Here is a 27773-nt window from a genome sequence, read left to right as displayed (position 1 = left end):
AGGGACGCCAAAATCTCTGCTGCCGACGAAAGAGTTTGACCAACAACTTTTGTTCTACTTAATTTTATTAAGAGTATTTTCTTAATCCAATTTTTGGGTTGCGTGGGTGATATGAGTTCCTCGCTGGAGGAAGACGGCACACATTCACCTACACTGGACCTTGTCATTCAGGTTGGTAAACTTCTATTTTTGTACAGCTTGTTTCATTATTGAATTGTTGAGGTTTACAAAATGTATTCATTTGTTAAGCGTGTATATACAACTGGAAATAATTTATTTCTTTACTTTGCTTTTTAAACGTGTGTGGGTAAATGTTAATTCGTGATTACTGTAAAATGTTGCGCGTCTACATCGCATGTAGTGCGTTGTAATATTTGCGCCGTCTCGTAACTTTGGGTTGGTAATTAGTGACTTTTCAGTGTCGCATTTGTTTAAAACGACTTTTAAATCACTAAAACAACCACCACGATTAAATTATTTATGAACGAAATAATTACTTTTATAATAGTTTACCGGCTATTTACAGCAGCGGAAATAAATGAAGACAACTTCCGCGTTCGACTTCCCGGTTCCAGCGTCCTCGAAAATCAATTTTCAAGTGAGTTTTATATCAATTACAATAGCTGTTTTAACTTTTTTTGCCTTATATGTTGTGAGTCGTGTTCTTCTAAGAAACATCACTCATTTGACAAAAAAAAAACAAAAAAACGAAACAGTTTAACATGTGCAGACGTTCAAGTGTACGTGCTAATTGTTAATTGCCATGCTAACAACAAGAATAAATGTACCGTCGTATATAAAAAAGGACATTTTGAATATTAATGTTTTAATGAAACAATATGAGAAACATGATTGTGGTGGTTCGACACATTATCCAAGTATGAAAACATTGACAAATAATGAACAATAGGGGAGACTTTAGAATGACCCGTGGTTAGACCAATTAGCTTGATGTCCTCCTTGAGATGACTAAAATTATATGTCAACAATTACAAGGAAAACGCAAAATAAATAAATAAAATATCTGTTAGATTTAATATATAAGTTGTTCATCAGCAGGGAGGGACAAGGCAAAACAATATATATATTTTTTTTTAAAGAATATTTAGGAATCACGCTTACGACAGATAGAGTTGGTCTCGGGACAACTATAATTGACACCACAAGTGCATGTTTGTGTAGTCTGTGCATGGAATTTTTGAAAATTTCATGAGGGGGAACAGAAAATGTCCTCCAATTCTGGAATGGCACAAGAAATAGTTCCACTTTAACCACCTTGATACTTTGTATGTGGATCTTAAATATCAAATAAATGAGTACTCCTGCAAGACAACGAGCATCTACAAATGTTTAACCCTAAATGAGCCCAAACACATTTTAAAATGCCTATTTTTAATCGCTGTCAATGAATTGCAGAAATTAGAGGAGTCTTTGCTTGACTTTGAGAGCCATGAACCGAACTCCGGAGTTGCACCGGCACCGGTGTCAACCTGCATCCACCGTATTATCACCAGGAACCTGGCCGAGTTGCCTGACGGTCGGTTGGCAAGACAAAGACTCCAAAAGCACTTTGGGGGAAAAAGTGAATTTTTGGTGTTATTTGCTTTCCTGGTAGCAGATAAGGCAGCCATGGAGGAGAACCTACAGGATGCGGATTCTTTGACTGTGATGGTCTGTAAGGAGCAAGTCAAACAGTGCAGCCTCACGAAGAAGGTAACAAGTGGCGCTCTAAAACTTCACTCGTAAGAAATGGAAAATATGTCACTCAAACCTGGAAGTGGAGGACTTAAGTTATTTCATGGAGAGTTTATTGAAGAGTCATTGAAAAACTGGTAATCCTATGACAAAATATTCCCCCCCAACACAAAAAGTCATAAAAAAAAATACAAGAAAAGAAGAGACTCTTACTTTGACTATGAGAGCAAAATCACATTTTCTTGAGAACAAGTCAGAATCTAAACTAAACTTTGTTTGAAACCAACCTTGTATTGTTTTGTGTAATTCTGTGAAATTTAACGTTAGTAGCAGGAATATGTAAGATGTGACGTCCAAAGATTTTTCTGACTTTCGAAACTTTCTTCGAAAATTTTGGACGTTTGTTGGACTTCAGGGGGCATTTTGGACTCGGCATTAGAATGACGACGATTACCAAACCCTTTGTGAATGTAACTGTAAAAGCTTTTGCGAAAGACGGAGTCCATGAAGGCTCCCCCTGTGGGGACCGCCGTCTCCTTCGTGTCCCCCCTCCCCTCCTGCCGTCACGGTGTAGAAAAAGGTCCTTTTTTTTAACCTGCCACACAAAGTCACCGTTTGTGACAACACTGCACGCATTCTGTCTGCTCAACCAGACTATAAAAGTCAGTTCATTAGTTTGACACTTATGTTTACACTTACCTCATGGGGATACATTTAAGTCCTTGCTAGCAACCAGATGTATACGCTAGGTTGTTGTGCAATTCTGACACACATATTACACTTGGGCTCAGACCAAAACCAGGAATCCAAGCCTTTACTGGACAATGGAAGCAATCACTTACAGCTGTTGTTTTCATAATTGTGTACTTTTTTTATCGAAGAATAATAAATAGGCTTTACTCTGCGATATCATCAAAGGTAAGATGGCATGTGTCTATTCCCATACCGGGAGTTGAACCCGGGCCACCTGGGTGAAAACCAGGGATCCTAACCACTAGACCATATGGGAAAGTGCAGGAGTAACTCTAGGTTTTCCTCACCAAACCAGGAGTCCTAATTGGACCAATTTGTGCCCTCCCAAAATGGTCAAAATTGAAAGATTCGTTTGCGTACTGGAATCGGGCCCGGAATCCAAACCACGAACGGACAGTTGTATACATGACTTACAATTATTGTTTTGGAAATAGTGGAGTTATTTTTCACCGCCCGAGTATAAAATACTGAGTTTTCTCTGCAAGATGTTTGTTCCCACACCGGGAGTTGAACCCGGGCCACCTGGGTGAAAACCAGGTATCCTAACCGCTAGACCATATGGGACAGTGCTTGAGTGGTTCTAGTAAGTTTTCCTCACCAAACCAAGAGTCCTAATTGGACGAATGCCCTCTTTCCCAAATCATCGAAATAGTAGTAAGATTTGTTTCCGTATTAGAGTCGAGCCAGGAATCCAAACCACTAACGGACAGTGGGATCTATCACTAACACAAATTGTTTTCAAAATAGTGGACTTTTTTCCAAGTATAAAGTATTGGCTTTACTCTGCGATATTATCAAAAGTAAGATGGCAGATGGCTGTTCCCATACCGGGAGTTGAACCTGGGCCACCTGGGTGAAAACCAGGGATCCTAACCGCTAGACCATATGTGACGAAGCGTGATTGGTTCTAGTAAGTTTTCCTCACTGAATCAAGAGTCCTAATTGTCCAAATGTCTCCCTCTTACCAAAATGGTAGCAAGATTTATTTCGTGCTGGAGTTGAGAATCCAAACCACGAACTGACAGTGATATACATCACTTACACTTATTTTTTCCAAAATAGAGGATTTTTTTTTTTTATATTAAATATTGGCTTTTTTCTGCTAGTTGTCTGTTCCCACACCGGGAGTTGAACCCGGGCCACCTGGGTGAAAACCAGGTATCCTCACCGCTAGACCATATGGGACAGTATTAGACGCCTTGAGGAAGGTTTTCCTCACCGAACCAGGACTTCGAACGGCCCAATTTCTCGTCTTCCAAAATGGTCACTATCGTACTGGAGTCGGGGCCGGAATCCAAACCACTAACGGACAGTGGTGTACTACATCACTTACACTTATTATTTCCTCGTATAAAGTGTAGTTTTTTTTCTCTGCAAGATGGCAAATTACATGGAGACTCCACACCCGCAACAGTATTTGAACCCTGGTTGCCTGGGTGAAAACCAGGAATCCTAACCACTAAAAATGACAACTTCATCGTCAAATTGTTCCCATCCCAGGAGTCAAATTTGGGCCACTTGGTAAAAACCGAGAAAGACAATAAAAAGCAACCACTTTCAAAGCTTTGCCCCAAAGCATTTACTCATCACTCAAGCAGATCTGTATTCCCAGCAAACAGAGTGACTCTTGTTTTGCTCAAAACAGCTGTTGCCTTCGCTCTGGACTCCGCAGTCTCCACTTTTCTGCTATGGCCCTCAGTCTCCTCTTGGATAAAACAGAATCTTTCCAGCTTTCCCAGCCAGCACTCAGCGATGACATCCATTCCATCTGTGTTTAAGAATCTTCCAGATAGCACGCTCCATTAATTCCCTTTATTAAGGCCCTTGACTTGAGGAGAAAAAAAAATGGCAGCAGCTGGTCCAAACTTTTGCACGGCGGCTGAGCCGGCCCGCCAGATGTGGCAGATGCGGCCTGAGAGGTTCGATCAGCTGCTCGCAAGGAGCGTCACGAAAATGCACCAGCGGCCATCTCGGCTTGGCAACGACACCAAAGGCTTTTTTGGGGGCCTCCGGACGAGCCTCCGCTTGCTCGCTGGCAGCCACATCAAAGCGACTCCTTCAAGTATTTATCAGAAGAGACAAAGGCGAGGAGGGGCACAAATCATACGTATCTAGAAAAAAAAAAAAGATAATTCGAAGCATATTTCCAAAGGCGAAGAGGGCGTTGGAAACGTGCGCATACGCCCAGGGTGCGGCATCAAAAGCAACCATAGCAACCATTTTGAGTCCTGAAATGACATCAAGGCTTCTGTGCTCGATTAAAAAAAACAACATACGTTCGTGCGATTGACTCTCCAGCAGCTTATTCCCCACCCTGCTGTTTAACTTTCAGAATCAAACTGAAGTACAAATTTGCCAGAATGTTGTCACTTTGAAACCTTTAAACCCGGTCATGTGATCAGCTCGAATGGCAAAGAACCAATGTGGTGAATGGCCACTGTTTCTAAACTCTGCTTAAAAAAATAAAACCCAGCAAAAACTTATTGTTGTGCTTTTCGAACTGGTCTTGCAAAACAAAACAGCAAAGATTGAAACAGCTAACGCTTCAGTCATTGGACAACTCGCTTTATGAACTGAGACACAGCTGCCCAGCAAGGTCACACAAGATCCTGGGACCCTACCAGGTGATAGCTGGTCTGCTGGTTTCATCATCTAGTAGAACAACAACAACACGCTGGTTTTGCTGGGTGGCCTTGGTTCAGTTGGTAGAGCAGGTTGCCCACTGCTGTTTTTTTGTTGACTTTAGCACAAACTGTTCTTTTGATGGCGGCGCGAGCACCCGCAGCGGCTCCTCTCTCTCCTGTGGTTGAGAGGAATGACATTTCATCTTGTGCTGTATGTTGCCCATGTAGCACATTTGACAATAAAGTTGACTTGAACTTGAAGAAGTCACCTTCGACCCAGAAGCCATGCCATATAAAACCCTATTCCACAAACCCGAACCCTAATGAACACGGAGCATCTTAAACCACTTTGTTACTGATCCAAACACAATAGAATTCTCTCGCCATCCAGCTGGATCATATGCTGAGCATGCCGTCACCGGCAGACTCGGACCAAGAGAGTTTGTTGCCGCGGCAACAGGCGGTGCAGGATCGAGGGTACAGGCAGAGGCTTCTTCTCTTCCAGGAGGCCCAGCAGAAGCAGGTCCAGCTGGTCCAAAGGCTCCAGACCAAGGTGAAGAAACGCACAGATGCTAAGCAGTCTGAGCATTTTTTTCCACAGCTTTGATATCCATTTTATGGAGTACTGTAGCAGTACTCCATAAAATATAATAAGAGACTCAAATTGAATAAGAAACATCAAGGCGATGAAATAAATGCCGAAATGAGTTTTTATACAGTATGTACCTCAATTTGAATCCAGATTTTTCATTCAAGGTCCTACAGTACAAGGGCAGGTGTGGCCAGCTGGAAGGACAAGTCCTGGAGAAGACCTCCGACGTGGAGAAGATGCGACTGTTGGTATGTACCAACATATCTGTCTTGTGTATACATAAAACCAACCATTGTTTATGTATGTGTATGTGAATAGCTGCAGTCCCACCAGGACTCAGCCCAACGTCAGGTGCAAGATCTCAACATCAGCATCCGGAGCAAGATCGCTCAACTGGAGGAGGAACAGAGAAGGTCGGCCAATGCACATTAATCCATCGATCGTCTTCGTCACTTCTCGCCTCCCCTTTCATGTGTGCAACTGCTCACCCCTCCCCTTTCTGCTCAGTAGAGAAAGAGGGCGGAAAAAAAATCCACCGGCCCCTCTAATTATCTTCAATAAAACGGCTTGTTTACGGACTTCTGCAAGCAGCCAATCATATTGCAGCAGGAATTTTCCTGCTTTCAAAAATGAAATAGACTTGCTTATCACTTGTGACGGGCAGTTTTAGTCATGAAAACCTTGACAGGAAGCCATCAATTTGGAAATTTCCCATTTGAAGCTGACCAAATTTTTGTTCAATTCATAAGCAAAACAAATACTCAAAACATTACTGAGGTCCTCAGCCATGTTTTTTTTTTTTTTTGTTTACGGATACTCGGAGGTCTTTGATGTCAGACCCCATAAATTCCAAATTGGATATTTCCGAAATCCCAGTTGTCTCGAATGCTGCGCAAATCCACCACAAACATCATTAGGTAATAGAAAACATCATCCAGCATGTATGCAAACAGATCGCATCAACACATGTAACAGGATGCATCTGACTTGAGCTAAGCTAACGCAGATGTGCTAAGTTGCCGTTGTCGTATTTCCAGATGTGGCAGCCTGGGCCAAGTCAACTGTGTTCTGCGAGAACAGCTGGAGAGGGCAGACGCCCTCAACCAGGGCCTGGTAGAAAGCCTGCGGAAGGCCCGTCAGGACGCCGAGCTGTGCGATACGCGCCTGCGCCACGTTCACGAGGTGAGCAGCATATTATTGAAATTATTTCTGCAGGCCAAACTTGACGAAAACAGAAAAAAAAATCATTTTTCGCTCATGTTTTGAATGGCAAATGAGTTGCAGCATCTGGTAGAAAAACGTGAAAATCAAAACTTGCGAGCCAGTGTCGTACAAACTACAAAATGTCCACAGGATCACTCAATGGTTAACTTTAGTAATCTCATTCATAGCCAAACAGTCACTCCCGCATTATTTCTCCCGTTGTTTTTTTCCTTTGAAAACATTCCAAGTCGCAATGGTGGAAGGGTGGTGTTTAAGAGGCCCCCTTTGTTGCCGTAAATGTTGGATGTGTGTTTATTCAGGGAAATCCAATGACTTGTGTGTATGCCAGCTCACTTCCAGGACAGCGTCTGTTTGGAATCACAATAACATGAGAGGTGCCATCTCTCACTAACGTCTCTGCAACCCACTTCTCACACACCCACACCCACACCCACACACACACACACACACACACACACACACACACACACACACACACACACATACGCTCCCCCTTTGCAGACGTCGTCTTGCCGCCTGAGTCGGGAGCAGGCACACGTCAGAAGCTTGTGGCGCCAGGCCGCCTCCCTGAGGACCGCCTTCACTCAGCTCAGGACCTTCGCTGACAGGTGAGTGTGCAGTCAACAAAAAGCACATGCAATCCCTCACGAGCCCCTTTCACACGGAAAATTAGTTTTTAACCATGTCGGTGTTTGGCCGACCCAACTCACTTCACAACAAGCAACAGTTTGGAAAAGTAAGTCATAGTAAATCTAAAACAAAGACCATTGTAGTTGTTTTTTAAAATCAAGCAAATAACGTTGCTATAAGAACGTCCATTAGCTTAAAGCTAACACGTAACTGAAAATAGCATTGACATGCTAATGGTTGACATCGATAGTTGCTTTTTTTTCAAACCCTTTAAGCAAGAGTTAAATGAACACAAATGATGATGCAAAGCATGTAGAAAGAGTTCCATTTAAATTATTTGTACTCAATTATTTGTAGTCAAAGTGAAAATTCAGCCGAATGACAGTTCGTATCTCGAAAAGCTTCATAAGCGTCGTCCCTTGTATCCCAAAGCACCATTGAATAGTTAAACACCGAAATGTTGCACTTTTGCAGCGTGTTAAGTGCGGAAAACTCCAGATTCCCCTTCTTTGAATGGTACATGGAAACAAACTTTGAATGAGAATAATAATAATAAAAAAAAGATACATCACAACAGCTTTGATCACAAGCTGCAATTGCAGACCGTTGACCGCTAACAACTTCCGGTGAGGCGAATCATGCGCTGCCCTAGGTTAAAGGTGATCTGCTTTTTTATTTTGTTTTATTTTAAATACTTTTTTATGAAAGTGAAACTGATGGGATGCTTAGGGTGCAGTGTACACTAACACAAAAATACATAATATTTAATAACACATACACAGACACACAAATTTCCCCCTCCACCCCTCGCGATCGACTTGGGACCAGTCCGCGGCCTACCGGTCGATCACGATCGACGTATTGGGCACCTCTGGATGACATAAAGAAATGTTGAGTATTAAACTTCACAGTCCTGTCCCAGCTTTCCTTTCTTCCCTTTAACACAGACGTTCCGTAAAATTCACATCGAAGACAGGTACGATTACTTCCTGCCCCACTGGGGTCGGGGTAAAAGACAAATAAATAGCAGCGCTACCCTTAATATCTCTCATGTGTCATCCAGGACACTGTCTGATATGCGCAGCGAGTACGTCGCCGCCGGCCAGCGGCTTCAAGTGGCCTGTCGTCATCTGGAGACCCAGGCCGCGCAGGAGAGCGCCTCCGGTGGTGTGGATGTGTCAGCGCTGGAGCGGCAGCTGAAGGATGAACTCCAAGAAGCCATGCAGCTTCAGGGCTGCTGGGACGCCGAGAAAGTGGAACTCAACTCCAGGTAGAGAACAGGAAGGAGCCTGTTTTCTCTGAACAATGAAAATGTTTTATTTTTATTTTTTTTTTTTTATGCCTCCTACTTGAGGCTTCTGTTCTGGGTTTTGCTTTAGTTCTTGTATTTGGGGTAAAATAATCACATAATGGAGTGTTTTAACATATACAGAACATTTTGCAAACCTCTCCATCCTGGTGAAAATTGGTATATTTTCAGGGAGCATCTCAGTAGTGCCCCTTCTGGAGAGTTAAAAAAATATTAACACCCACCACGAATGCGTCCATTTTTCAGCAAATCCAGCATGCATGTTTATCATCACAGGGTGCACGAATCTTCAAAGAGGCTGTGCCGTTTTGTGTCAAGCCAAGATTTTTCAGAGACGGTTGTATTGATTGATTAACAGATTTTGATTCGATTAGCTTCAGTCAAAAACAGCACGACAGGATGTACCAGAAGACGAAGCCAACGGAAAAGGCATAGAGTGAAGCCGCAGATTTTTTTCAGAATTCAGTATTCAGAAGCTATTTGGAATGACAAATTACATTTTTCATTGGGAATAGGACTCAACCAAACAAGACAATGTAATTTTTTTTCCTGATTCAGGCTCATGGAGCTGATGGATACAGTCAAGCACCTTCGCAGCCAAAACAGCGAGAAGGACGCCAGCCTGGACAGGATGGTGAGACTTTGAGTTGGGGTTAGATTCGCTGAATTAGCTGTTCTCAAGGCTTTCATCAACTTGGGGGTGTTGAGCAGCTGCCATCTGGACAAGGTCAGGCTTAAGTTTGCAGTTTGTTTGACCTGCCTGGTCTACCCTTCAGGAGACGAGCAGAAGCGAGGACAAAGGAGAGATGGAAGTCCTCAAGGCTGAGAACCAAACCCTGCACAAAGTACTCTGCAAGGTCCACCAGGTCAGAATAAAAAAAAATGTTCAATGTGTACAAACATCCACAGTCTAACAATGTCCATAATGGATCACCAGATGGTGTCCAATGAAGGTGACGGCGGCACGTTTGGAGGTCTTCTTGATTGTTCTCCACAAAGCATCGCCACACTGATGGCTGTGCAGGGTGCCCTCGACAAGCACAAGCAACAAATTCAGGTTTGCCTCCCGTTTCCTGATATTATCCATCACAAACAATTCCGCTTTGCATGGTAGAAAAGCCACACAATCTTCCAGGATCTTTGTAGTCATCTGGAGGCCTCACTGAAAGAAGCCAACTTGCTGCGTAGTCGACTGCAGCAGGGTGACTCGGACAAGACAGAACTGGAGGCGAGGATCCGGCAAGTGACGAAGGAAAGCCAAGAGGTCCAAAAGGCATTAGAGGAAACCGTTCGGGAGAGGGACAGATACCGCTCCTCGCTGGATGTCATGTCCAGGTACCGCGTTAACCTTCACTATAAAGACAAGTTGTCACGTGTTGAGCGACAAGCCACTCTGAAGAGCTACTAACCCCATAACTTGCCACATGGACTAAAATATATAAAACGCAACAGATGGATCACTGTTTCGAATATTATTCATTATGAACAAATAACAATAGCATATTATTAGATTGTTATTTGAGCAAATTTGTCATTCCAGATGTATCAACCCGGTAGCCCTTCACTATGCTATTCATCTTTGTTCCCAGCGAGAAGTGTGGTGTGGAGCAGCTTTTAGCAAGAGTGCAACAGGAGTGCGACTCCCAGCGCAGCGAGCTGGAGGCCCTGAGACGGCAGCACCTAGATGCCGACCTGCAGTTGGCACGGCTGCGCTCCGAGGTCCAGCAAGGGTGCGACACATACACACAAATTCACACACCCACATGCTAGCGTCCTGAGACTTTTTATGCATTTTTCCACAATTCATATCATCTGTAAGCCATTTATTGTCGTACGATGAGTTTGAAATGAAATGAAAGTTTTTTTGGGGGATCCAGCTCTGTCCCCGATTCATGGTCGCCTGTGGCGTTCCATCATTTCAAGGCCAGATCGATTATTCTTGTTTGTCTAATGACACAAAGGCATGAGAAAATGCGTTTATGTTCCAGTGAGCAAAGCCTGGAGGAGCTGGAGGGGAAGCACTCGGACCTCCGGCGGGAGCTGGTGGCTGCGAGGGAGGCGCTGAGCCGGTCGGGCTTGGAGAAGGAGGTTCTAGAGGAGGACAAGGCTAGCCTGGCTCTGGCTCTCACCAAGGTTCGACCACCACGTCTGTGTCCTTATACACGGTTTGACCACAATGACGCTTCTTTACACAGGCCGAGTGTCGCAGCGCGACGCAGGAAGCGCTAGTGGCCAAGCTGCACCACCAGGAAGCGGGATTGAAAGACTCCCTGGCCAAGATGGTGGCCCTGAGTGAGGGCCTGGCCAAGGACAAGGTGGAGCTTAACCGCCTGCTACTGCAGGTTAGAAAGCCACGTTAACGACAATGAAAGAAGACTGAAATTATGAAAAATCCATGTCGTGAGAGGTCATCAGCTGTGCGGAGAGAAAGGATTCCATTTCACATAAGTGGGCTGAAAATGATTTCGCCCTAACCGTGTCCTGTTGTGTCCCTCGTTTCAGGCCGAAACTGAGAAGGCGGAGCTTGGTGACCGCCGTCGGGAGGCGGAAGTGGAGCGGGCGGCGGCCCGGGAAGAGGTGGCCCAGCTACAACGGGAGAAGACAAATGCTCTGGCGGAAAAAGAATCCCTAAAGCGCTCACAGGGCATTTTGTGGGACTTGCGACGCAAAATGGAAGACGACCTGGACCGACTGCAGAAGGAGAATGCACACAACCTGGAGCAGCACTCGCAGGTACGTCCTGGAGTTGCGGCACTCAATATTTTTAAAATCAGCCATTTTTTCTTGGTAATGTGAAGTTTGGTAGACATGTCGATCAAGAGTGGACCCACAAAAAAGTCTGATGCAGTCTAACCCGAAAAGATGCAGGAAATCTAGTATTTTGGTTTGCGACGGCCAATTTCAGGTGACCCCACAATTTGGGAAATTCAGCCCCTGAAGCCACTACAAGTTCGAAACATGAAAATTGGTAGACCTGTTTATCTGGAGACTCACAAAAAAGTCTCAAAAAGTCAAGCTGGAATAGACACAGGAACCTTGTTTTGGTTTGAAGCTGCCATTCAGTGTCATATTGGCCCTTTTCGAGACAAACACGTCCTCATGATTTTGTCATTCTATTGCAAATTTTCTTTTCAAATATATTACATGGAAAAAAAAAAATCTGTCATTCCTGAATGTCATATTTCTGTAAAGGTGAAGGTCTGCATTTCTCAACAAACTAAGCTACTGCAGAGACAAAGGCCAGTACATAACTTTCATTCTATTACGTATCATTACTGCCTTTTTATAACTGATATTTTCTTAAGCCTGAAGTGCTATTAAAAGTATTTTATGAGGCAGTAGGGAGAAAGAATAGTGCACAAATGTGAGGAAGATAAATGGAGCGTCAGAGTGCTTTTTTAAGTTCGAGACTCGTAAATTTGCACCGCCAAAGTCTTCTCATTCTTTGCCCGCGGAAGAATGACAAGAATCCTCTCCTGCTTTATTATCGCCCGAGCAGGACCTCCGCATTTGAGCTCAGGTAGTTTTTAACAAACCAAACAAAATGGACAAATTCCATCCAAACACTTTGAGATAAGGGAGCTGTGAAAATAAATGTGAAAAAGCTTGGGTGTCATCCAGCCCGAGCCGGGAGACGCGGTGCGCTAATATTTACTTTGACTTCAATTTAGCCTGGATGGAAATCAAATTACGCTGATTGTTGCTTTTTTAAACCTTCTGCCGTGCTCGAAATGATATAATAAACATGAGAGGGTGCTGAGGTCCATTAAAAACTCAGCCATTGTGTTACGGCTCCATGCAAGTGCACGATTTTTCTGTCCTTTTTCTCATGGACAGACTTTGTATTCCCCCCACACCACCAAAAAAAAAAAAAAAAAAAAAAAAGTTTCTGGACCTCTGAAAAGTTCAACTCCCACAATGCAAATGCTCGTTTTTGTTCCTGGAACTGCATTTAGACAATATTTCCTGCGGTTCAAATTCACTATAGCCCTACAAAATGATCCCCGTGTGAAGTAGACCTCTTCGAACTGCACAAATTCAAATGCAATCGTTACGTGTACTGCAATGATGTCTCTGTGCATGCAGGTGAGCAGGCAGGTGCAGAGCACATCCGAGGAGCTTTGCGAGAGCAGGAGGCAGTTGGACGAGCAGGCGGCGGCCCTGGAGAGAGTCGCCACTGACAGAGGCGATCTAGCCAAGGACAAGGCGGCCCTGGAAGTCCGACTCTGCTCGGCCGAGCGCAAAACCTGCGACCTTGCGCAGGAGCTGCTGGCACTCAGGTTTGTGTGTGAGAAAAGCAAATATCGATTTTAATTTCATTGCTTAAACTTAGTTCCGGCCCAGTGAAATGTATGCAAGCCAATAGAAAAAATATCCTGGTAACTGTTGAATACTAGGGCCTGACTGATTAATCGTATGGATGATTAATTAGCAGATGTTAGCTTGGGGTGCCCCGGTGGTCCAGTGGTCCGCACGTCGACCCTCGTAGTGCAGAGGTTGTGCGTTTGATTCCGGCTCCTGCCTCCCTGTGTGGAGTTTGCATGTTCTCCCCGGGCCTGCGTGGTTTTTCTCTGGGTACTCCTGCAGATCGGAAAATGGATGGTTGGATGTTAGCTAGGTCGATTTTTTTTTCCTTTTTTTTGCCGAATTTTTTTTAAACATCTTAAGAGACAAAAATAGTGACATTTCAACATTGCCCCCAAAGATTGTAGCCTCTGTCTGTGCTTGTACTTCCAGAGCCGAGAATCAGTCCCTGGAGACCAGCTTGTTCCAGAGCCAGGAGCTGGCCTCGTCCCTGGAGGCCGAGTGCCGTCGCGTGGAGGCCGAGCGGCGCAGCGTGATGTTGGCGAACGAAGCCTTGACGCGTGAGTAGACCCCCCTCCGTCATATATATGTACACACACACACACAAACACACTGTAACCCCTACCCCACCCTCACCCACGTGCCAACCCCCTCTGTCCATGGAGCCTTTCCAAAGGGCCCACAAGAGAACCAGATTTTTATGTAGGAGCTCTGCAACAGCTGCACATGTATGGAGATGACTTTCCTAGCACATCAATCCCACCATGGTGTCATAAACATGACATTATAATGTGAAAGCCACCTTACACGTCCTGGATCATCTTTTTTTTTTCCATGCAGGTACCTTAGCTATGCAGGAACAAAGAACATTTAAAGCAATATTGTGTATTTGGACGGCAGAAAGTAATTTCGAAATGTCTTTCACTGGCATTCTTCCACCGCAGAATTAATTTCCTGGGAATCAGAAACTTTTACAGCAAGCACCATTGTTTTTTTTGAATGCAAGTTCTATATTTACTTCTGAGGTCATTCATAAAGGCAGAGGGAAGGCTTTGCTTGGGGGTCTATCTGTTTTCAGTTTAAAACCGTTATTTGTCCCCTGGGGGCAATTCAACTGTCTCGAATGATTCAGGAACCTTCTGAATTTTACCCCCGGACGAAGAACATTTAAAGGGCCCTTTTGTCTTTGGACTGCAGACTCTAAATTTAGTCTTAGGGGAATCTTATCAAGTTGAAAGTAACATTCCCTGGGGGGGTTAATAAAGAAAAAACATTTTCTTTAAGAGTCAGTAACCTTTGGAACTTTACCCACAAACTAATAGTTTTTCAAGGAGCATTGTGTGATTTGACTGTAGGTTCTAAATGTAATGTAGGTTATAAATCTAGATCTATGCCTTAAAAGACACAGGAAGTGTATTGTGTTGATTCAAAGAAGCCATTTTAGGGTCATTTCAATGATGTTCAGGGACCCTTCAAAGACACGCCCATCCGAGAGAATTTGTGCAATTTCGACCACATTTCCGAGCCATAATTTTGCGCAGGTGATGTCGCTCGAGTGCGTTTGGATGCTGAACGTGAGCTTGCTCAGGTTGCGCAGGAGCGCAGCGACCTGGAGGAGAAACTGCTCCAAGCAGAGAGGAAGGCCCTGCAGAGCCTGAAGAACAGCGACGAGCTTCACAGAGAGCAGCTGGAGGACGAACGCAGGCGGAAGGTTTGACCCTGATGAAAAGGACGATAGTGATGCTACCGTAAGACGATGATGAGGCGTCACACACGGCGGCGGGGGTCTACAGGAGCAGCAGCTTCTGGAGATGACGAGGCAGCAGGAGCAGCTGCGCTCACTCAACCAGGAATTGGCAGAGCGCAGCAGGGAGGAGGTGCAGAAGGCAAAGGAGGAGATGCTCAGAGCCCAGCAGGACTGCGAGAGGAGCATCATGAAAGCCCACAGTGAGAAACAGCAGGTAGGAAGGACAAAAGGGAATAAAAGGAAGGGATGTAGATAGGTAGATAGTTAGAGTGATAGGAAGATAGTTTGGCTGGGAAAGTAGGTAGTGAAGTAGGATGAGGTTATTAGACCCCCAGACCAATGAGCCACAACACTTTTTTTTGTCCCATGGACCACCGTGTAACAATTGCCACCACAAAAATTGGGATTGGAAAGCAGGACCTCTGATACCCAAAGGCAAGAATAACACCCGAGCACAGATAGTGTAAGATGGCCACCTTGCTTGTTGCTTGTGAGAGAAGACCCATTTCAAAGAGGGCTTGGAATTTGTTAGTCATGGATTAAAGGGGTAAAACTGCGTCACTTGTCACGTAGGCCATTATGTTAAAAAGAGCGGGTAGGAGGGCTTGTCCGGGATTTGAACCCGGGACCTCTCGCACCCTAAGCGAGAATCATACCCCTAGACCAACGAGCCACATCCTTCCTCTGATGGTCACCTTGTCACATGGGCGACGGCATGACAGTGAAGTGAGTTTTTTTTTTTTTTTTTTCCCAAGGATTTGAAGCTGGGATTCCAGTATCGGCTGGTCCAGTGGTTAGCACGTCGACCTCACAGTGCAGAGGTGCCGGGTTCAATTCCAGCTGCGGCCTCCTTGTGTGGAATTTGCGTGTTCTCCCCGGGCCTGCGTGGGTTTTCTCCGGGTACTCCGGTTTCCTCCCACATTCCAAAAAAACATGCACGGCAGGCTGGTCACCCTTGTGAGGATGAACGGATGAGAAAATGGATGGATGGAATGATCATATCAAGACCAAGAAGCCAAATGGCGCTTTAATGACAGGGAGGAACGGCGTCGCGGGCACCCGCAGCGGCTCCTCTCTCTCCTGAGGAAAGAAATTTCATCTGTGCTGTATGTTGCACATGTAGCACATTTGACAATAAAGTTGACTTGATTTGACTTGACTCGAATGTATCGTGACAAATAGAGAGAATGTTCGATAAGAGTGGTGATTATGTGTTTGTGGTGATCAGACTTTGTCCCAGAAGGAGATGGAGAACGTGTCCCTTTTGGAGAAGCTTGCTGCCCTCCAAAAGGATCTAAACTCTGTCACCAGCGATCTGGAGCTCACTCGGAAGGAAGCGCTCGTCGCACAAGAGCAGGACAAGGTCACCGTCACCATCCTTCCATCCTAAAAGCGTCCCCAAATTTAACTACGCACATCCTCTTCTTGTTGTTGTTTTCCAGAATGAAATGTCGGCCCTGCGGCGTGAGACGCAGCAGCTGAGAGCAGACTTTGAGGCGTCGCTTAACTCGCACGAGGCGGCCCAGCAGAGTGGACGCGAGAGGCTGCGTGAGCTGGACAAACAGCAGCAGGCAGCCCAGCGCCAGGTCAGGAAATTCTGTTGAGTGGGGTTGTGCTTCTTCTGGTTATACTTCCTGCTCTTATAGAGACGGATGTACGACTCAGCCCTGAATGGTTATGCTCGACCATTATTTTTCTTAAATCTTATTTGTTGTATTGAGCACCCAGAAACAAGTTCGGTGCAGTGGAATTTTATTTGGATACAACATCAATTACAAACATTACAAGAACCGGGGAGAAGGAATTCCATTTTGGATACTTTTTTTCCTGAGGAGGCCTCGACTCGGAATTCCTTACATAACTCAAAGACTAACTAACTGGCTAACATGGCCAACACATACCCTGGCATACGTGTTACATATTTTTCATGGTTATTGTAGTTGAACATTTTTTTTAACAAGAAAACTTTTAACAAAAGGAGATCTGCTGCCCACTATCAACACTGCCGTTATTTTTTGACAAATAGACAGGTCGCTGGGTCCTTTTAGCGTAGCAGTGAGCTCACAGTCAGCTCATAAAGCCGAAAGGAGGCTGACTGTGCCGTGATTTAGACACTCCAAAAGAACAGATGTTTATCTCGCAGCAAAATTTGTCTTTCAGGAGAGGGGATTATCTTGTCTTCAATCTGTCAAATTGTAGCAAATGAGTGCAGACGAGCCAGACCAACACCACCATTGGAAGGGTTCCCACAGTTATGTGAACTGCTTGAAAAGCAGATCCATGCGCAGTATTTTATGCGATTTGGAGACGCCATGTTAAGGGACATTTCGCTTTTCTGGTTTCTGACAGGCGGTCGCTCCACAATGTTGTGCGAGTCTAGATCTATATTCTGAGAGGTTACGACACTTATTTGTTCCAGCCAGTCTTCCTCGTTTTTCGTTTTTGTTTTTGCTTTGCCATATCAGCGCATTTTTCCGTAGGAGTTTGCTTTCCCCACAATATTGTGACATGCGTTCGCCACACAAGGTTGTGTGCATTTGTGTTTATGTTCCATATAGATAAGCCACGTATTTGTTCTGGGCAGACGCCTTGGTTTTTGCGATTTGACTGCATTGTTTCGAAAGAGGCCCTATTTTTGTTTGTGGAGTTTGACGTGGTCGCTCCACAGTGTTGTGTGCATCCATGCTTACCTTCTGTGGACTTTAGAAACAGCCCGGACTGCCTCACTTCTCATCATGTGTCTTCTCATCATGTGACTGCTAGTCTCCTAGCAGGTGGTTAGTCCACAGAGCTGTGTACCTCCATGTTTTTTTTTAATCCAAAGAGCTATTTATTCAGGCAAGTCTGCTTGATTACTTTAGGTTTGTCATTATTTGTCACAGATAGTCATTTTCTTCCAATAGATTTTGAAATGTGGTCGCTCCATAATGTTGTGTGTGTCCCTGTATATGTTCTCAAGAGATGTGTGACTTCTTTAGTTCGCCTGGTCTGCCTCATTACTTGTCGTTTTGGTTTTTTTTTCCCCTCTCAATGGTTCTTTGCCCGCAGTAGAGTCTGACATTTGGTCACTGCTCAATGTTGTCTTTGTCCTTGTGTGACATTCTATTTATTTGTCCGCACAAGTCCTTTTTTTATTTTCACTCTACAATGAATCATACCTCAAATGAAAAGCCTTGATGAAAACCGAACACGAGTTGCTCTGTCAATATACTTGCATCTCATGATGTAATGACAAAACCCCCCCCCCAAAAACATGTTTCCTGCTTTACACGTTTGGTTCCCAAAACCACCACAACACAACATTCAGCATTATCCAAACAATGGCCCGTCATTCATTTGATTTTGACGTCATTTGCATATGAGTGGCACAGCAGGAGAAGCTGGACAGCATCAGTAAGAGGAGGGGCGACGGGACAACGGTGGGATCGGGGGTCCCTGGTACTGTATTATGAAATCAAAAGTTTGTGTTAACCCCTTGTGTAAATAAGCCAGCAGTAATGGGGGCGGCTGACTGTTTATTTTCTCCTCCTTGTAACAGCAAAAGGCTGGCTCCACCGGGACCCTCAACCCCACTCCCACCTCTCCCCTCCTCTCTCATCCGCATAACACAACACTGCCCCATCTCATCCTGACGAAGAGGGAGGGGGCGGGGGTGGGGGGGGGCGAAAGTCATATAAAATTAAAGCCGCGGGCGGCGATGAAGGAACCCTCACACCCTCAGGTCTCAGGGGTGTGTGAGAGATTTCTGCCAGTTGGTCGCGCCGGCGATTCTTTTCAGGGCGGGACCTTTATCACACACGAGGCGTTTGTGGAGTTAATAGAGTTGACTGTTTTAATGGCGAATTATCCAACTTGGCTCCCAAGATCCGGCCGGCCACAAGCAATGCAGAAAACTAAAATGTGACATAATTAAACCATCAGCCATCTGTCTAAAAAATATATAGTTTGGTGGCAGTCGGATGAAATATGGAGAACAGGGACGGAAGTTATTTTTGAAGGACCTGCTCAAATGTAATGTAATCGAAAGTAATAGCTTGAAACATATGTTTGCTGAGTTGTTTTGTGTTTTTCGCCATTTTTGTGGCTCGACTCATGATAGACACAACCCATCAAGTTTTATGTTGCGAAGGTAAACGTACCCTCGAAGCTAAATTTTCTTCAATTATGGTGTAACTAGAGTTTCATATTTCATGGCAAGTCATCAAACACTGCTGCCAAACTCCGCCCACACGCAATGATGAAAACTCTTAATTCTTTGCAATTTTGTCCACGTGTCCAGATACTGTGCATGGTTCCAAGTTTGTTTTTCAAAGAACCCTTGAATTGTACTGTTAAATTGCTGCTTCAAATCAATATGGAAGATATCCTAAATCTTTTTATGCATGGCTTCTGGACACTTTTATTACAGGCCTACTGATTATAGACCTGTGTACCAAATATATCAATTTACTGTTGCTAAGTACAACTGGCTTTGTGGTCTGGGGTCTGACTTTTTTTTTTTAATCTTCTAAAATCAGTACATTTCTGAGTCAAAAAAAGTGTCTTCAAATCAAAGTGAATGACTTCTGTGTCTTTTCGGGCTTGGCTTCTTGAGACTATTTTGTGGGTCTTCTCATGCACGTGTATGCAAAATTGGACGTTACTTGCGTAACTGACCTTAGGGGATGATTTTGTAAGAAGCAAAATATCTGAAGTGTATCACTGACTCAAGTTTTATCTCGAGTGCGCTACTGAGTCAAATGACAGAGTTCATGTGTCTTTTCAGACATGGCTTCTTGAGGCTTTTTTGTTTGTGTGAGTCTACTCAATGCTATGTGATACATATACCGGTACATGTTGCCGTGTAAAAGTGCTTTTGGGGACTGCATTGTCCAGTGTTCCTCATAAAGGCTAATTGGTCGGATCAGCTTGTTCTTCCTCACATGCGTTTATGAGCAGGAATCATCCTGTGTGGCCTCCTCTTCCTCCCCCACACATTCAGAGGTTCAGGGGGTGTGCTGCTGTTTATCACGCTGCTCTGTGGATTCTTGACACCGTGAGCTCAGCGAGGAGACGCAAGCTGGCCGTGTGCCCAAACAGCTCTTAGCCCCCGGCCCTGATAAGCCCCGTCCTCCCCTGGAGCCAAATATAAATATAAAAAAAAGAAATAAATACATACTAATATAGGTCATGTGCTCACTCTGCTTTGTTTACATGAGCTCATTCACCCATTTGGACTTGAAATTCAACTCCTTATTACTTTTACTTTTTATCATCGGCATCATCTTTTCCCCAAGTTGCTGCCTCAACATTTTTGACCTTGTTCCACAAAATGAACCAACACACCCAGAACCTGAACAGTGGAACCTATTTGGTTTCCCCATCGGAAGGAATGGAAATTGAATCCAGTATTTATTGTCTTAAAATCTGTACTGACAATATTTTTTGTCTCGTTTGAACATTTTTGATAGCGTGGGCTTCACTGTAATCAGATACATTACTGTAATATGTTGAATAGTGTTTAATTATGAGCAACAATTTCCTCTACTTTTTTACGTTTATAATGTTGTCCACCCTTGACCAACATGTGGAAGGTGGAGGTTCTTCAGGCTCAGCTGCAGGACGCCAAGGAGCAACTGGGAGAAGCCTGGAGGGAGCTGGCCGATGCCCGGCGGTCCCTCCAGGAGAGCTCTCAGAGTTGGGAGAAGCAGCGCAAGGAGGCCGTCAACCTGCAACGCTTACTGGAGGATGAGACCAGTGCAAAGGAAGCCATCCACGCCTCCAACCAGGAGCTCAGAGCCTCCGTCAAGCGAGCAGAGAGCGACAACAGCAGGTGAAGAATCTCATTGTTTCCAGGATGTCATTTGTGTATGCTGCGTTCGAAACGAGACTTCAACACATGGCTGCCCGTGTGACAAGTAATCGGGTCATTCGCTGTCATGGGTGGTTACTTGGTCTTGGTGCGGGATTCTGGTGTACAGAGTAAGGTTATTATAGTTAATAAAAAAAAAAGTAATAAGAAAAACTAAAATTGAAAAAAACATTTTACAAAATAAAATAAAAACGAGAGTGTTTCAAAAAACCACGATAACTAACGTAAACTACGTTTCACATTTCCAAAACTATTGAAAACTAAGTTATGGTGATAACGTTAATGTCCTTCATTTTTGTCTTTGGCAATTGATTTAATACTCGGGCGGGCTTTTGGTGTTGATTTTGAATGTATTTATTTCAGTATGATCGCACGGCCATTTGCCGCAAGAAGGAAGGTGGAACAGTCGTCTGGCACCCGCGTTCCTTTTACTGCGTGTCACCTAGAAGTGATGTCATTTGGCAGCAGCCAATAAAAAAGCGCCACCAGATGACATCTCTCCACGGCGTGTCAACCATGCTCGTGTTAGCTCCAATACGTTTGTCACTCAGCTCGAAACGTAACGCTGGTCCACAAGTGCTCTCATTTCCTGAATTACTTTTTTTTTTTGTCACATGGGCCACCATGTTCAAAAACCCTCGTACTCATCACCATAGGTTCTTTAAAGGAGGGCTCATCTGGGATTTGAACCCAGGACCTCTCACCCCCTAACCAAGAATCATACCACTAGACCAATCTTCTAATTCTCATTCCCATCAGTTTGAGGCGAGCGGCAGAAGAGCGTGAGCAGCAGTTGTCCATCTTGGAAGAGCGCAGCGCCTCCATGCAGCGGGAGGCGTCCACCTTGAGGAGCAGCATGCGCGAGATCGAGAAGTCACGGCTGCAGGCACGCCGACGGAACCAGGAGATGCGCAGACAGGTCGGAAACCTCGACACGAAGTGAAATACACCTCAAATTCATTTGCACACAGTTGGAAAAGTTACGACATCATTTCTGAGCCGTACTCACTTCTTTAGTGTTTATCCTTATCTTCAAGATTGAAGATGTTTATTTGTCATTTGGCGTTAGTGTTTTGAGATGGTCCTCGGAAAATGTCTCCCTTGTAAGTTTGAGACCCCCTTGAAGACACATTAATTCTCGAAAAAATAAACAAAATGACATGATTCATGTATGGATGTCAGAATTATGTTACAATAACTTTTAAATCATGATCCCAAAGCTATAAGGTGGAGTAATGTCTCACATATTATTCAAGATATTCAAGATTTTGAGAGTTGGAGGTGGTCTGAAATTAGTCAGAGGAAAAAAAAAACAAAAAACAAAGCTTGACTATCACAGGTGAAGGTCCTGGAAGGTGAAAAGCAGAATCAGGAGCAAGAGCTGAAGCAGCTGCAGGTGCAACTCTGTCAGGAGGAGCAACGGCACGAAGACGCGCGACGCCAAGCCTTCAGCCTCAAGCAGAGAGTGTTGGAATGTGAGGCAGCCAGAGATGCAGCCAGCAAGCAGGTATTGCCCACATTTTGCTTTTGATCCAGGGATCAATACTTCTGGCCAGGGTGAATGGATGTCTTGGAAAGATGGACTCGATGTTTCATGGATTAGTTAAAAAAAATTAAATGCCCACGGAACATAGTTCATTGTAATCATAAAGTAACAGGCTCATTTCCAAATTGTATTTAGAATATATTTGAGGTGTCAAATTAATCGACAAATGGGCAACTAAATCAATTCGCAAATTTATCGACAACTATTTTAAGAATCGAGGAATCGTTGAGAGCCGTGGTTGAACTCAAAATTTTCTGATTTCAGCCTCTCAACTGTCATTTGTCTCTGTTATCTGGAGTCCTTTGTGAAAGCAGTCTGTTGAATCGTTTGTGATTAGTAAAAAACAAGCCATTTGCGAACATCCGCTTTTACTTTGGCATACCATGACCGAAAGAGTAACTGAATCCGTTTCAACAAGGTTGGTGAGAGAATCATCAATCTTGTGCGGTGTCGCTTAATTGTTGTTTCATGTTTTTTAATCACCAAACAATGTTTCGTGTTTTCAATCTCTGAACAACATCAAGTAAACACCAATAATTGTTTAATGAACAGCAGTCGGAGGGGAAAATGGTTATGCAATTCCGTGCAAAATCAAATTTTATCCAATTATTCGATTATTATTAATTGATGGATTTTTTTTTATATTTAATACAGCGACTTTCGGCAAAATGGCTAAATGAATGAAACAAACACTACAGTTCTTCAACACCGAATGCAAATGTATTGTCATGTAAATGAAATACAAATGAACTTCACGTAGTACCCTTTAAGAATTACTGCGCTTTACCAGCCAAATGTAATTGCAGCTCTGTTCTATTTGACCAGGTGTCATCCCTGCAGAGACGCGTCTTGGAGCTGGAGGAGGCTGAGCGTCAGGGCTGGGAGCTCCTGCAGACCCGACAAGCCCAGCAGCAGCTGGCCGACCAGAAGCATTGTGACGAGGCCACCCGGCTGCAGCGAACCCTGGAGGACGCCGCCCTCCAGACCGGCGAGGTGAACGCCCGGCTGGGCCGCGCAGAGGCCGCCGCCCTGGACTTGGAGCAACGACTGGGAGAGAGCGAGGGCCGGAGGCGCCAGCTGGAGCGCAAAGTGTTGGCGGTGGGCTCCACGCTGCGCCGTCTCCGCTTGTCGTCTCCCAGGAGGAGACTTCCTCTTCAAGGTTTGTCTTGTTGCTTTACATGCGGTTGTCAGGAGGTTTACACACGCTCGCCGCAGGCTCGGCGGGAGACGGCATCTCCACGTCCTGTGCTGATGAAGAACTGGACTTGGACTTCATCCAGGCCGGCCTGCAGGAACTCCAGAGAGAACTCAGGGACACACGGAGAGAAAGAGTATGTCGTCACTTTTCACCGGGTCGAATCGTAAACTCGAATGCAGGCTCGATCTTATTGTCACATATGCGTGATGGTAGTAGACCCAAAAAAGCAGGAGAGCCAGGGAGTACTGCACAAAATGTCCTTAAAAAAAACACACCGACAGGGGTACACTGCAAAAACTAAATCTAAAACACAAAATCCTGAAAACCACAATAAACCAAAGTAACAACCAAAAACCCATGACAAAAGCACAAAACGACGTGACAGCAACACCGCAGGGCACCGGAATGGGGACGGATGTCAGCCAGAGGCCGTGCGGCGCCGGAACAGGGACGGGTTATTGTAATTGCCATGACAAAGCATATCGTTAGCTAGTGGACTTGAGGGCTAATCTGCATAATTGATTGTTTGAAATACACAAGTTGTAATTGCCTTTGTTTTAGGTTTACTTTGACAGTAAACCTCAACTGTAAGCAGCAATAGACAGCTCGAAGCTTCTTTTTTGCAGAATTGTGAACTATCAGCCAAAATGCCGCTTATAGTGAACCATCCAGCAAAAAGTCAAAGCAAAAAAAAAAAAAAAAAAAATTGGATGTTGAAAACTCAAAGTCGAGTCACTCGTATGTCAAGTCACCGCTGTACTTTAGGATTAGAGAAGGTCTATTTGTGGATGTTTTCAGGATCAGTCCGAGGCCCAGCGAGTCATTCTTAGCGAGCAGGTGTCAGCACTCAAGGACAAGTCGGCCAGCGAGGTGACCAAACTTCACAAGTCCCTGAAGCAGTTGAAAGACGGTAGGGAGTGTATGCACGTTCACCTGAGCGCCCCTTAAAAATCAAACACAATTCTTATTTGCAGGAAACAGGGAGATGGAAGAGCGACTGCGCGAATCCCAGACCTCACTTTTTATGCACCGGGAAGCAGCCGAGCGCGACAAGATGGGCCTGGAGGAGGAGGCGACTCAGCTGCGGTCCGCCCTGCTCGCTTCGCAGGCTGAGTCGAATTCACTCAAGGTGCGTATTCGGACAGCAGGATGCAGGCCATCGGTCTTATAGTGGCGACTAAAGTTGAAATCTTTCATTGCTCATAGCGTCTCAAAGCAAACTACACAAATAGGTTTGCATTTAAATTCAGTGACCAAGAATCTGCTTCCTATTTTAACTGAAAGGCACTATTTATTTTCTTGACTTCATCTCTGATGCACAACTACGGGCCGCCAGTTGCCCGTCCCTGCTCTGGACTGACACTTTGATGATTCTGTTCAAGGAAACGATGGATTGCTCCCAAGCTCAAGCACACGCGGAACATGAGAGACTAAAAGAAGCCCTGGAGGAAGCCCAAAGTCGTATAGTCCTCCTGGAGCTCGATCGGTGCTCTTTGGAGGCTGAACTGCAGCGCGCCCGCCAAAGTGCATCTGAGCTGGAGTCGGAGACAACGGCGTTACGGGGGAGGCTGGCCGAGGTCTCGAGGAAACTCAGAGGGAGCGAGGCGGCGCTGAGGGCCGGCAAGGAGCGCCAGAGCGCGGCGCTGGCCCGGGCCGAGCGGCGCCAGGGACAGCTGGGTGAGCAGGTGCGAGCCTTGACCGCCACGCTGGGTGAGCAGCGCAGCAGCGAGGGGGCGCTGCAGGAGAACCTGAAGCAGCTGCAGAGAACCATGACTGACAGCGAGACGGAACGACGACTCCTGCAGGTCCTCCCTTACCGCCATGAAAAGTGTTACCCTCGGTTTGATCTTTGTTTGTGTTCTCAATATTGCCATTCATTTTAAACCTAAGCCCTAACTTAAAATGGTGACCGAGTAAAATTATTTTGAAACACGTGTTTCAAATTCTCCATTCCTTTCAATGGAGAGCAGCTCTTGTGCGTCGACTTGATTCCGGGTGACACTGAACATATCACTAACCTGAACAGTGTGAGCTTTGATCCCAACGTCCCGACATGTGACGTCACAGGATCTTCTGGACGAAAGCCGAGATGCCCTGGGGGAGAGCAAGAAGCTGAACCGCTCTCTGACGGAACGCAGTCGGACACTTCAGAGGCAACAGGAGGACTCAGAGCGGAAAAACTGCGAGCTAGACAAACACAACAAGAGCCTGCAGCAGGTTAGAACATGAGAAACGTTATTAGGTACGGTGGTTCCTCGCCTAGGTAACTTTACGTTGCATATTCAACCAAACCACCTAACTTGATAAATCTATCTTGAGGCCAACAGGAATTGGTGGGAATTTCATATGGACGAGCTAGCCAAACTAGCATCGATATACCACCATGATTTTACCACTTGTATATTTATTCGCCTAAATTTAAGCTAGAAAAAATGTTGCAAAATCGCCCCAGGGGTAAATGGGCAACAAGGATTAACATTGAAACCTGATACATAATATACATAAAAACTTAAAACTCACACATGCTAATTTTTGTACCTCATGATGGCAGATGGTGAAACGCCTCCTTGGCCAGAGCTCATCAGCTTCATCTGCAGTTATTGCTGGTGTAGCTGACAGTCAATGCATCAATTCTCTTGAAACATCCCAAGCTAAGTGTCACAAAGCACCAGATGAAATCAGCATGGCGATCTGTGCTGTACACCAACAAAATGTAAGTTGCACATTCTGCCGTCTTCCTGGGGGCTTTCATAGGCTGACACGCCACTATAGTTCAGCCCCAAACCTAAAAATAAATTGAGAACGGTTAAGGTATTCTCTATGGCAATTTGAAAGGCTGACAATTTGCCATGGAGGACACCCGGCCGGCTTTACCGAGTTTTTGTGAGCCAATGCAACAACCCCCAGTAAATATAAGACCCGTTTGCACCCATCACAGTGTCAGAATTGGCAACATACGGTACTACAGGCGGCGCAGGAAAGCGTTGAGCGGCCGGAGAGCAAGTTGTCGAATCTGCAAAGCAAGGTGAAGAACCTCCAGGTGGCGCAAAAGGCCGACACGGAAAAAGCTATGATGCAGCTGGGAAAAGACAAAAGTGCTCTCAAGAAGGTATTGGAGAAGGTGAGATAAAAAACAGCAGGAATAGTCATCGCAGTCAACAGCATTGTAAGCATACGTGATGAGCTTCCTGATTGTTTTCATTCGTCAGTGTCGTTGTTTGGTTTCTTCTTCGCACGTGTGCTGATGTGTGGTTAGGCGCAGACGGACAGGCGGAGGATAGAGGAGGCGGTCGCCTCGGAGACGCAAAAATCGCGAGTCTGCCTTGAGCAGCGGCTGGTGGAGAGGCAGGACCAGGTGACAGCCTTGCAGGTCAGCACCACTTGTACTTCAGATGCTGGGCAAATGATGTGCTCTGCTTTGGATCATGCCCCGTTCCTTTTCATAGATAGATGAACAGCTGAAAAGTCTGAAAACCCCCCAAAAAAGTGAAAATTGTCAGGAAAAGCCTACTAGAGCAACTGAGCTTTATTTGGGCCGAATCAGAGACATTTTAAATAGTGGCAGGTGTGTGCTGCCTCAGGTAGAGGGAATTGTGAACAGTTCAAAATAGTAGCAAGCGCAAAAATCCAGGCTTCTGTGAGAAATCAAATAGGAAATGTCAGAAAACCCCGACTAGAAAATCTCAACTCTCTTTGGCGTTAATCATCGATTTAGACTGCAGCTTTATTTTGAAGTCCTCAGTTCATGAAGGTACTATCTGGTGCGCAGGTGTCCACGCTAAAGCAGCAGCTGGACGAGGAGACGCGCAGGCGACAGGCCTGCGTCCACAAGATGCTGCAGCCCAGCGCGCACTCAAGTATGTTGCGACCGCCACATGTGGACAACAACAAAGATGCTTTTGTTTACAACATTGGACTGACTGGACGGGACGAACTGTTCGATTCTTCTGGATGACAAACACTCCCACATGGGTGCAGGCCATCAAGCTTATCAGTCATGACCGGGCTTGGCGCCACTACTGTCAAAAATGCATGTGCCGATACAGTTATGAGTTACCTGTTAAAAGATGTACCTAGTAACGTATCCTTTACTACGGTCGGGCTTTGAAAAGCTTTTCAAGTGGACATGAAAGATAATATGATGTTTATTTGACTCCCCTTTGTCCGATTTTCTTGACATTTTTACACTGTTCTTTGTGTGGCTTTTTTGGTGGGGGGGGGCGGTGGCTTTTGGGTTATATCTCGGGGTGGGATTCCGCGTGGGACAGAAGTGTCTCTCACAACATGCTGACCCATTAA

General features: G+C 45.1%; 1 protein-coding gene and 5 non-coding genes across 7 annotated transcripts; 1 reads left to right on the top strand and 5 right to left on the bottom strand.

Annotated features, from left to right (window-relative positions):
* On the top strand, positions 1-27773 carry crocc2 (ciliary rootlet coiled-coil, rootletin family member 2). Of its 2 annotated transcripts, none has more exons than XM_019897141.1 (36): positions 1-171; positions 1417-1537; positions 1619-1713; positions 5464-5625; positions 5829-5912; positions 5983-6077; positions 6702-6846; positions 7390-7496; positions 8582-8788; positions 9386-9461; positions 9604-9693; positions 9765-9884; positions 9963-10162; positions 10417-10557; positions 10816-10960; positions 11023-11169; positions 11330-11560; positions 12914-13107; positions 13565-13692; positions 14674-14843; positions 14926-15093; positions 16108-16242; positions 16322-16465; positions 20453-20691; positions 21490-21649; positions 22070-22237; positions 23102-23435; positions 23492-23607; positions 24273-24384; positions 24449-24603; positions 24857-25279; positions 25542-25691; positions 26026-26187; positions 26413-26595; positions 26731-26844; positions 27244-27773. In XM_019897141.1, exons 1-36 carry the CDS (start codon positions 112-114, stop codon positions 27427-27429), a joined length of 5667 nt encoding a protein of 1888 aa, XP_019752700.1. In that variant the 5' UTR covers positions 1-111; the 3' UTR covers positions 27430-27773. The 2 variants fall into 2 exon arrangements, with proteins under 2 accessions (XP_019752700.1, XP_019752701.1); XM_019897142.1 differs by lacking the exon at positions 1-171 and adding an exon at positions 555-598.
* On the bottom strand, positions 2633-2704 carry trnae-uuc (transfer RNA glutamic acid (anticodon UUC)). Its single transcript has one exon. It is a non-coding gene; the product is annotated as a tRNA-Glu (tRNA).
* trnae-uuc (transfer RNA glutamic acid (anticodon UUC)) lies at positions 2941-3012 on the bottom strand. The gene has a single exon. It is a non-coding gene; the product is annotated as a tRNA-Glu (tRNA).
* Positions 3268-3339, bottom strand: trnae-uuc (transfer RNA glutamic acid (anticodon UUC)). The gene has a single exon. It is a non-coding gene; the product is annotated as a tRNA-Glu (tRNA).
* trnae-uuc (transfer RNA glutamic acid (anticodon UUC)) lies at positions 3562-3633 on the bottom strand. Its single transcript has one exon. It is a non-coding gene; the product is annotated as a tRNA-Glu (tRNA).
* Positions 15481-15552, bottom strand: trnap-agg (transfer RNA proline (anticodon AGG)). Its single transcript has one exon. It is a non-coding gene; the product is annotated as a tRNA-Pro (tRNA).

The sequence above is a fragment of the Hippocampus comes genome, unplaced genomic scaffold, assembly GCF_001891065.2.
Source record: "Hippocampus comes isolate QL1 unplaced genomic scaffold, H_comes_QL1_v1.1 scaffold22, whole genome shotgun sequence".
Lineage (NCBI taxonomy): Eukaryota > Metazoa > Chordata > Actinopteri > Syngnathiformes > Syngnathidae > Hippocampus > Hippocampus comes.
The sequence above is the reverse complement of the archived record's forward strand: the minus strand, read 5'-3'. Positions and strand labels throughout refer to the sequence as shown.

What these genes read in the sequence shown, in the direction of transcription:
- crocc2 (XM_019897141.1), top strand. Translation starts at nt 112, where the DNA reads ATGAGTTCCTCGCTGGAGGAAGACGGCACACATTCACCTACACTGGAC. An exon ending in GGCGAACGAAGCCTTGACGC is followed by an intron (nt 13,693 to 14,673) that starts GTGAGTAGACCC and finishes AATTTTGCGCAG; the next exon opens with GTGATGTCGCTCGAGTGCGT. An exon ending in CTGAGTCGAATTCACTCAAG is followed by an intron (nt 24,604 to 24,856) that starts GTGCGTATTCGG and finishes ATTCTGTTCAAG; the next exon opens with GAAACGATGGATTGCTCCCA.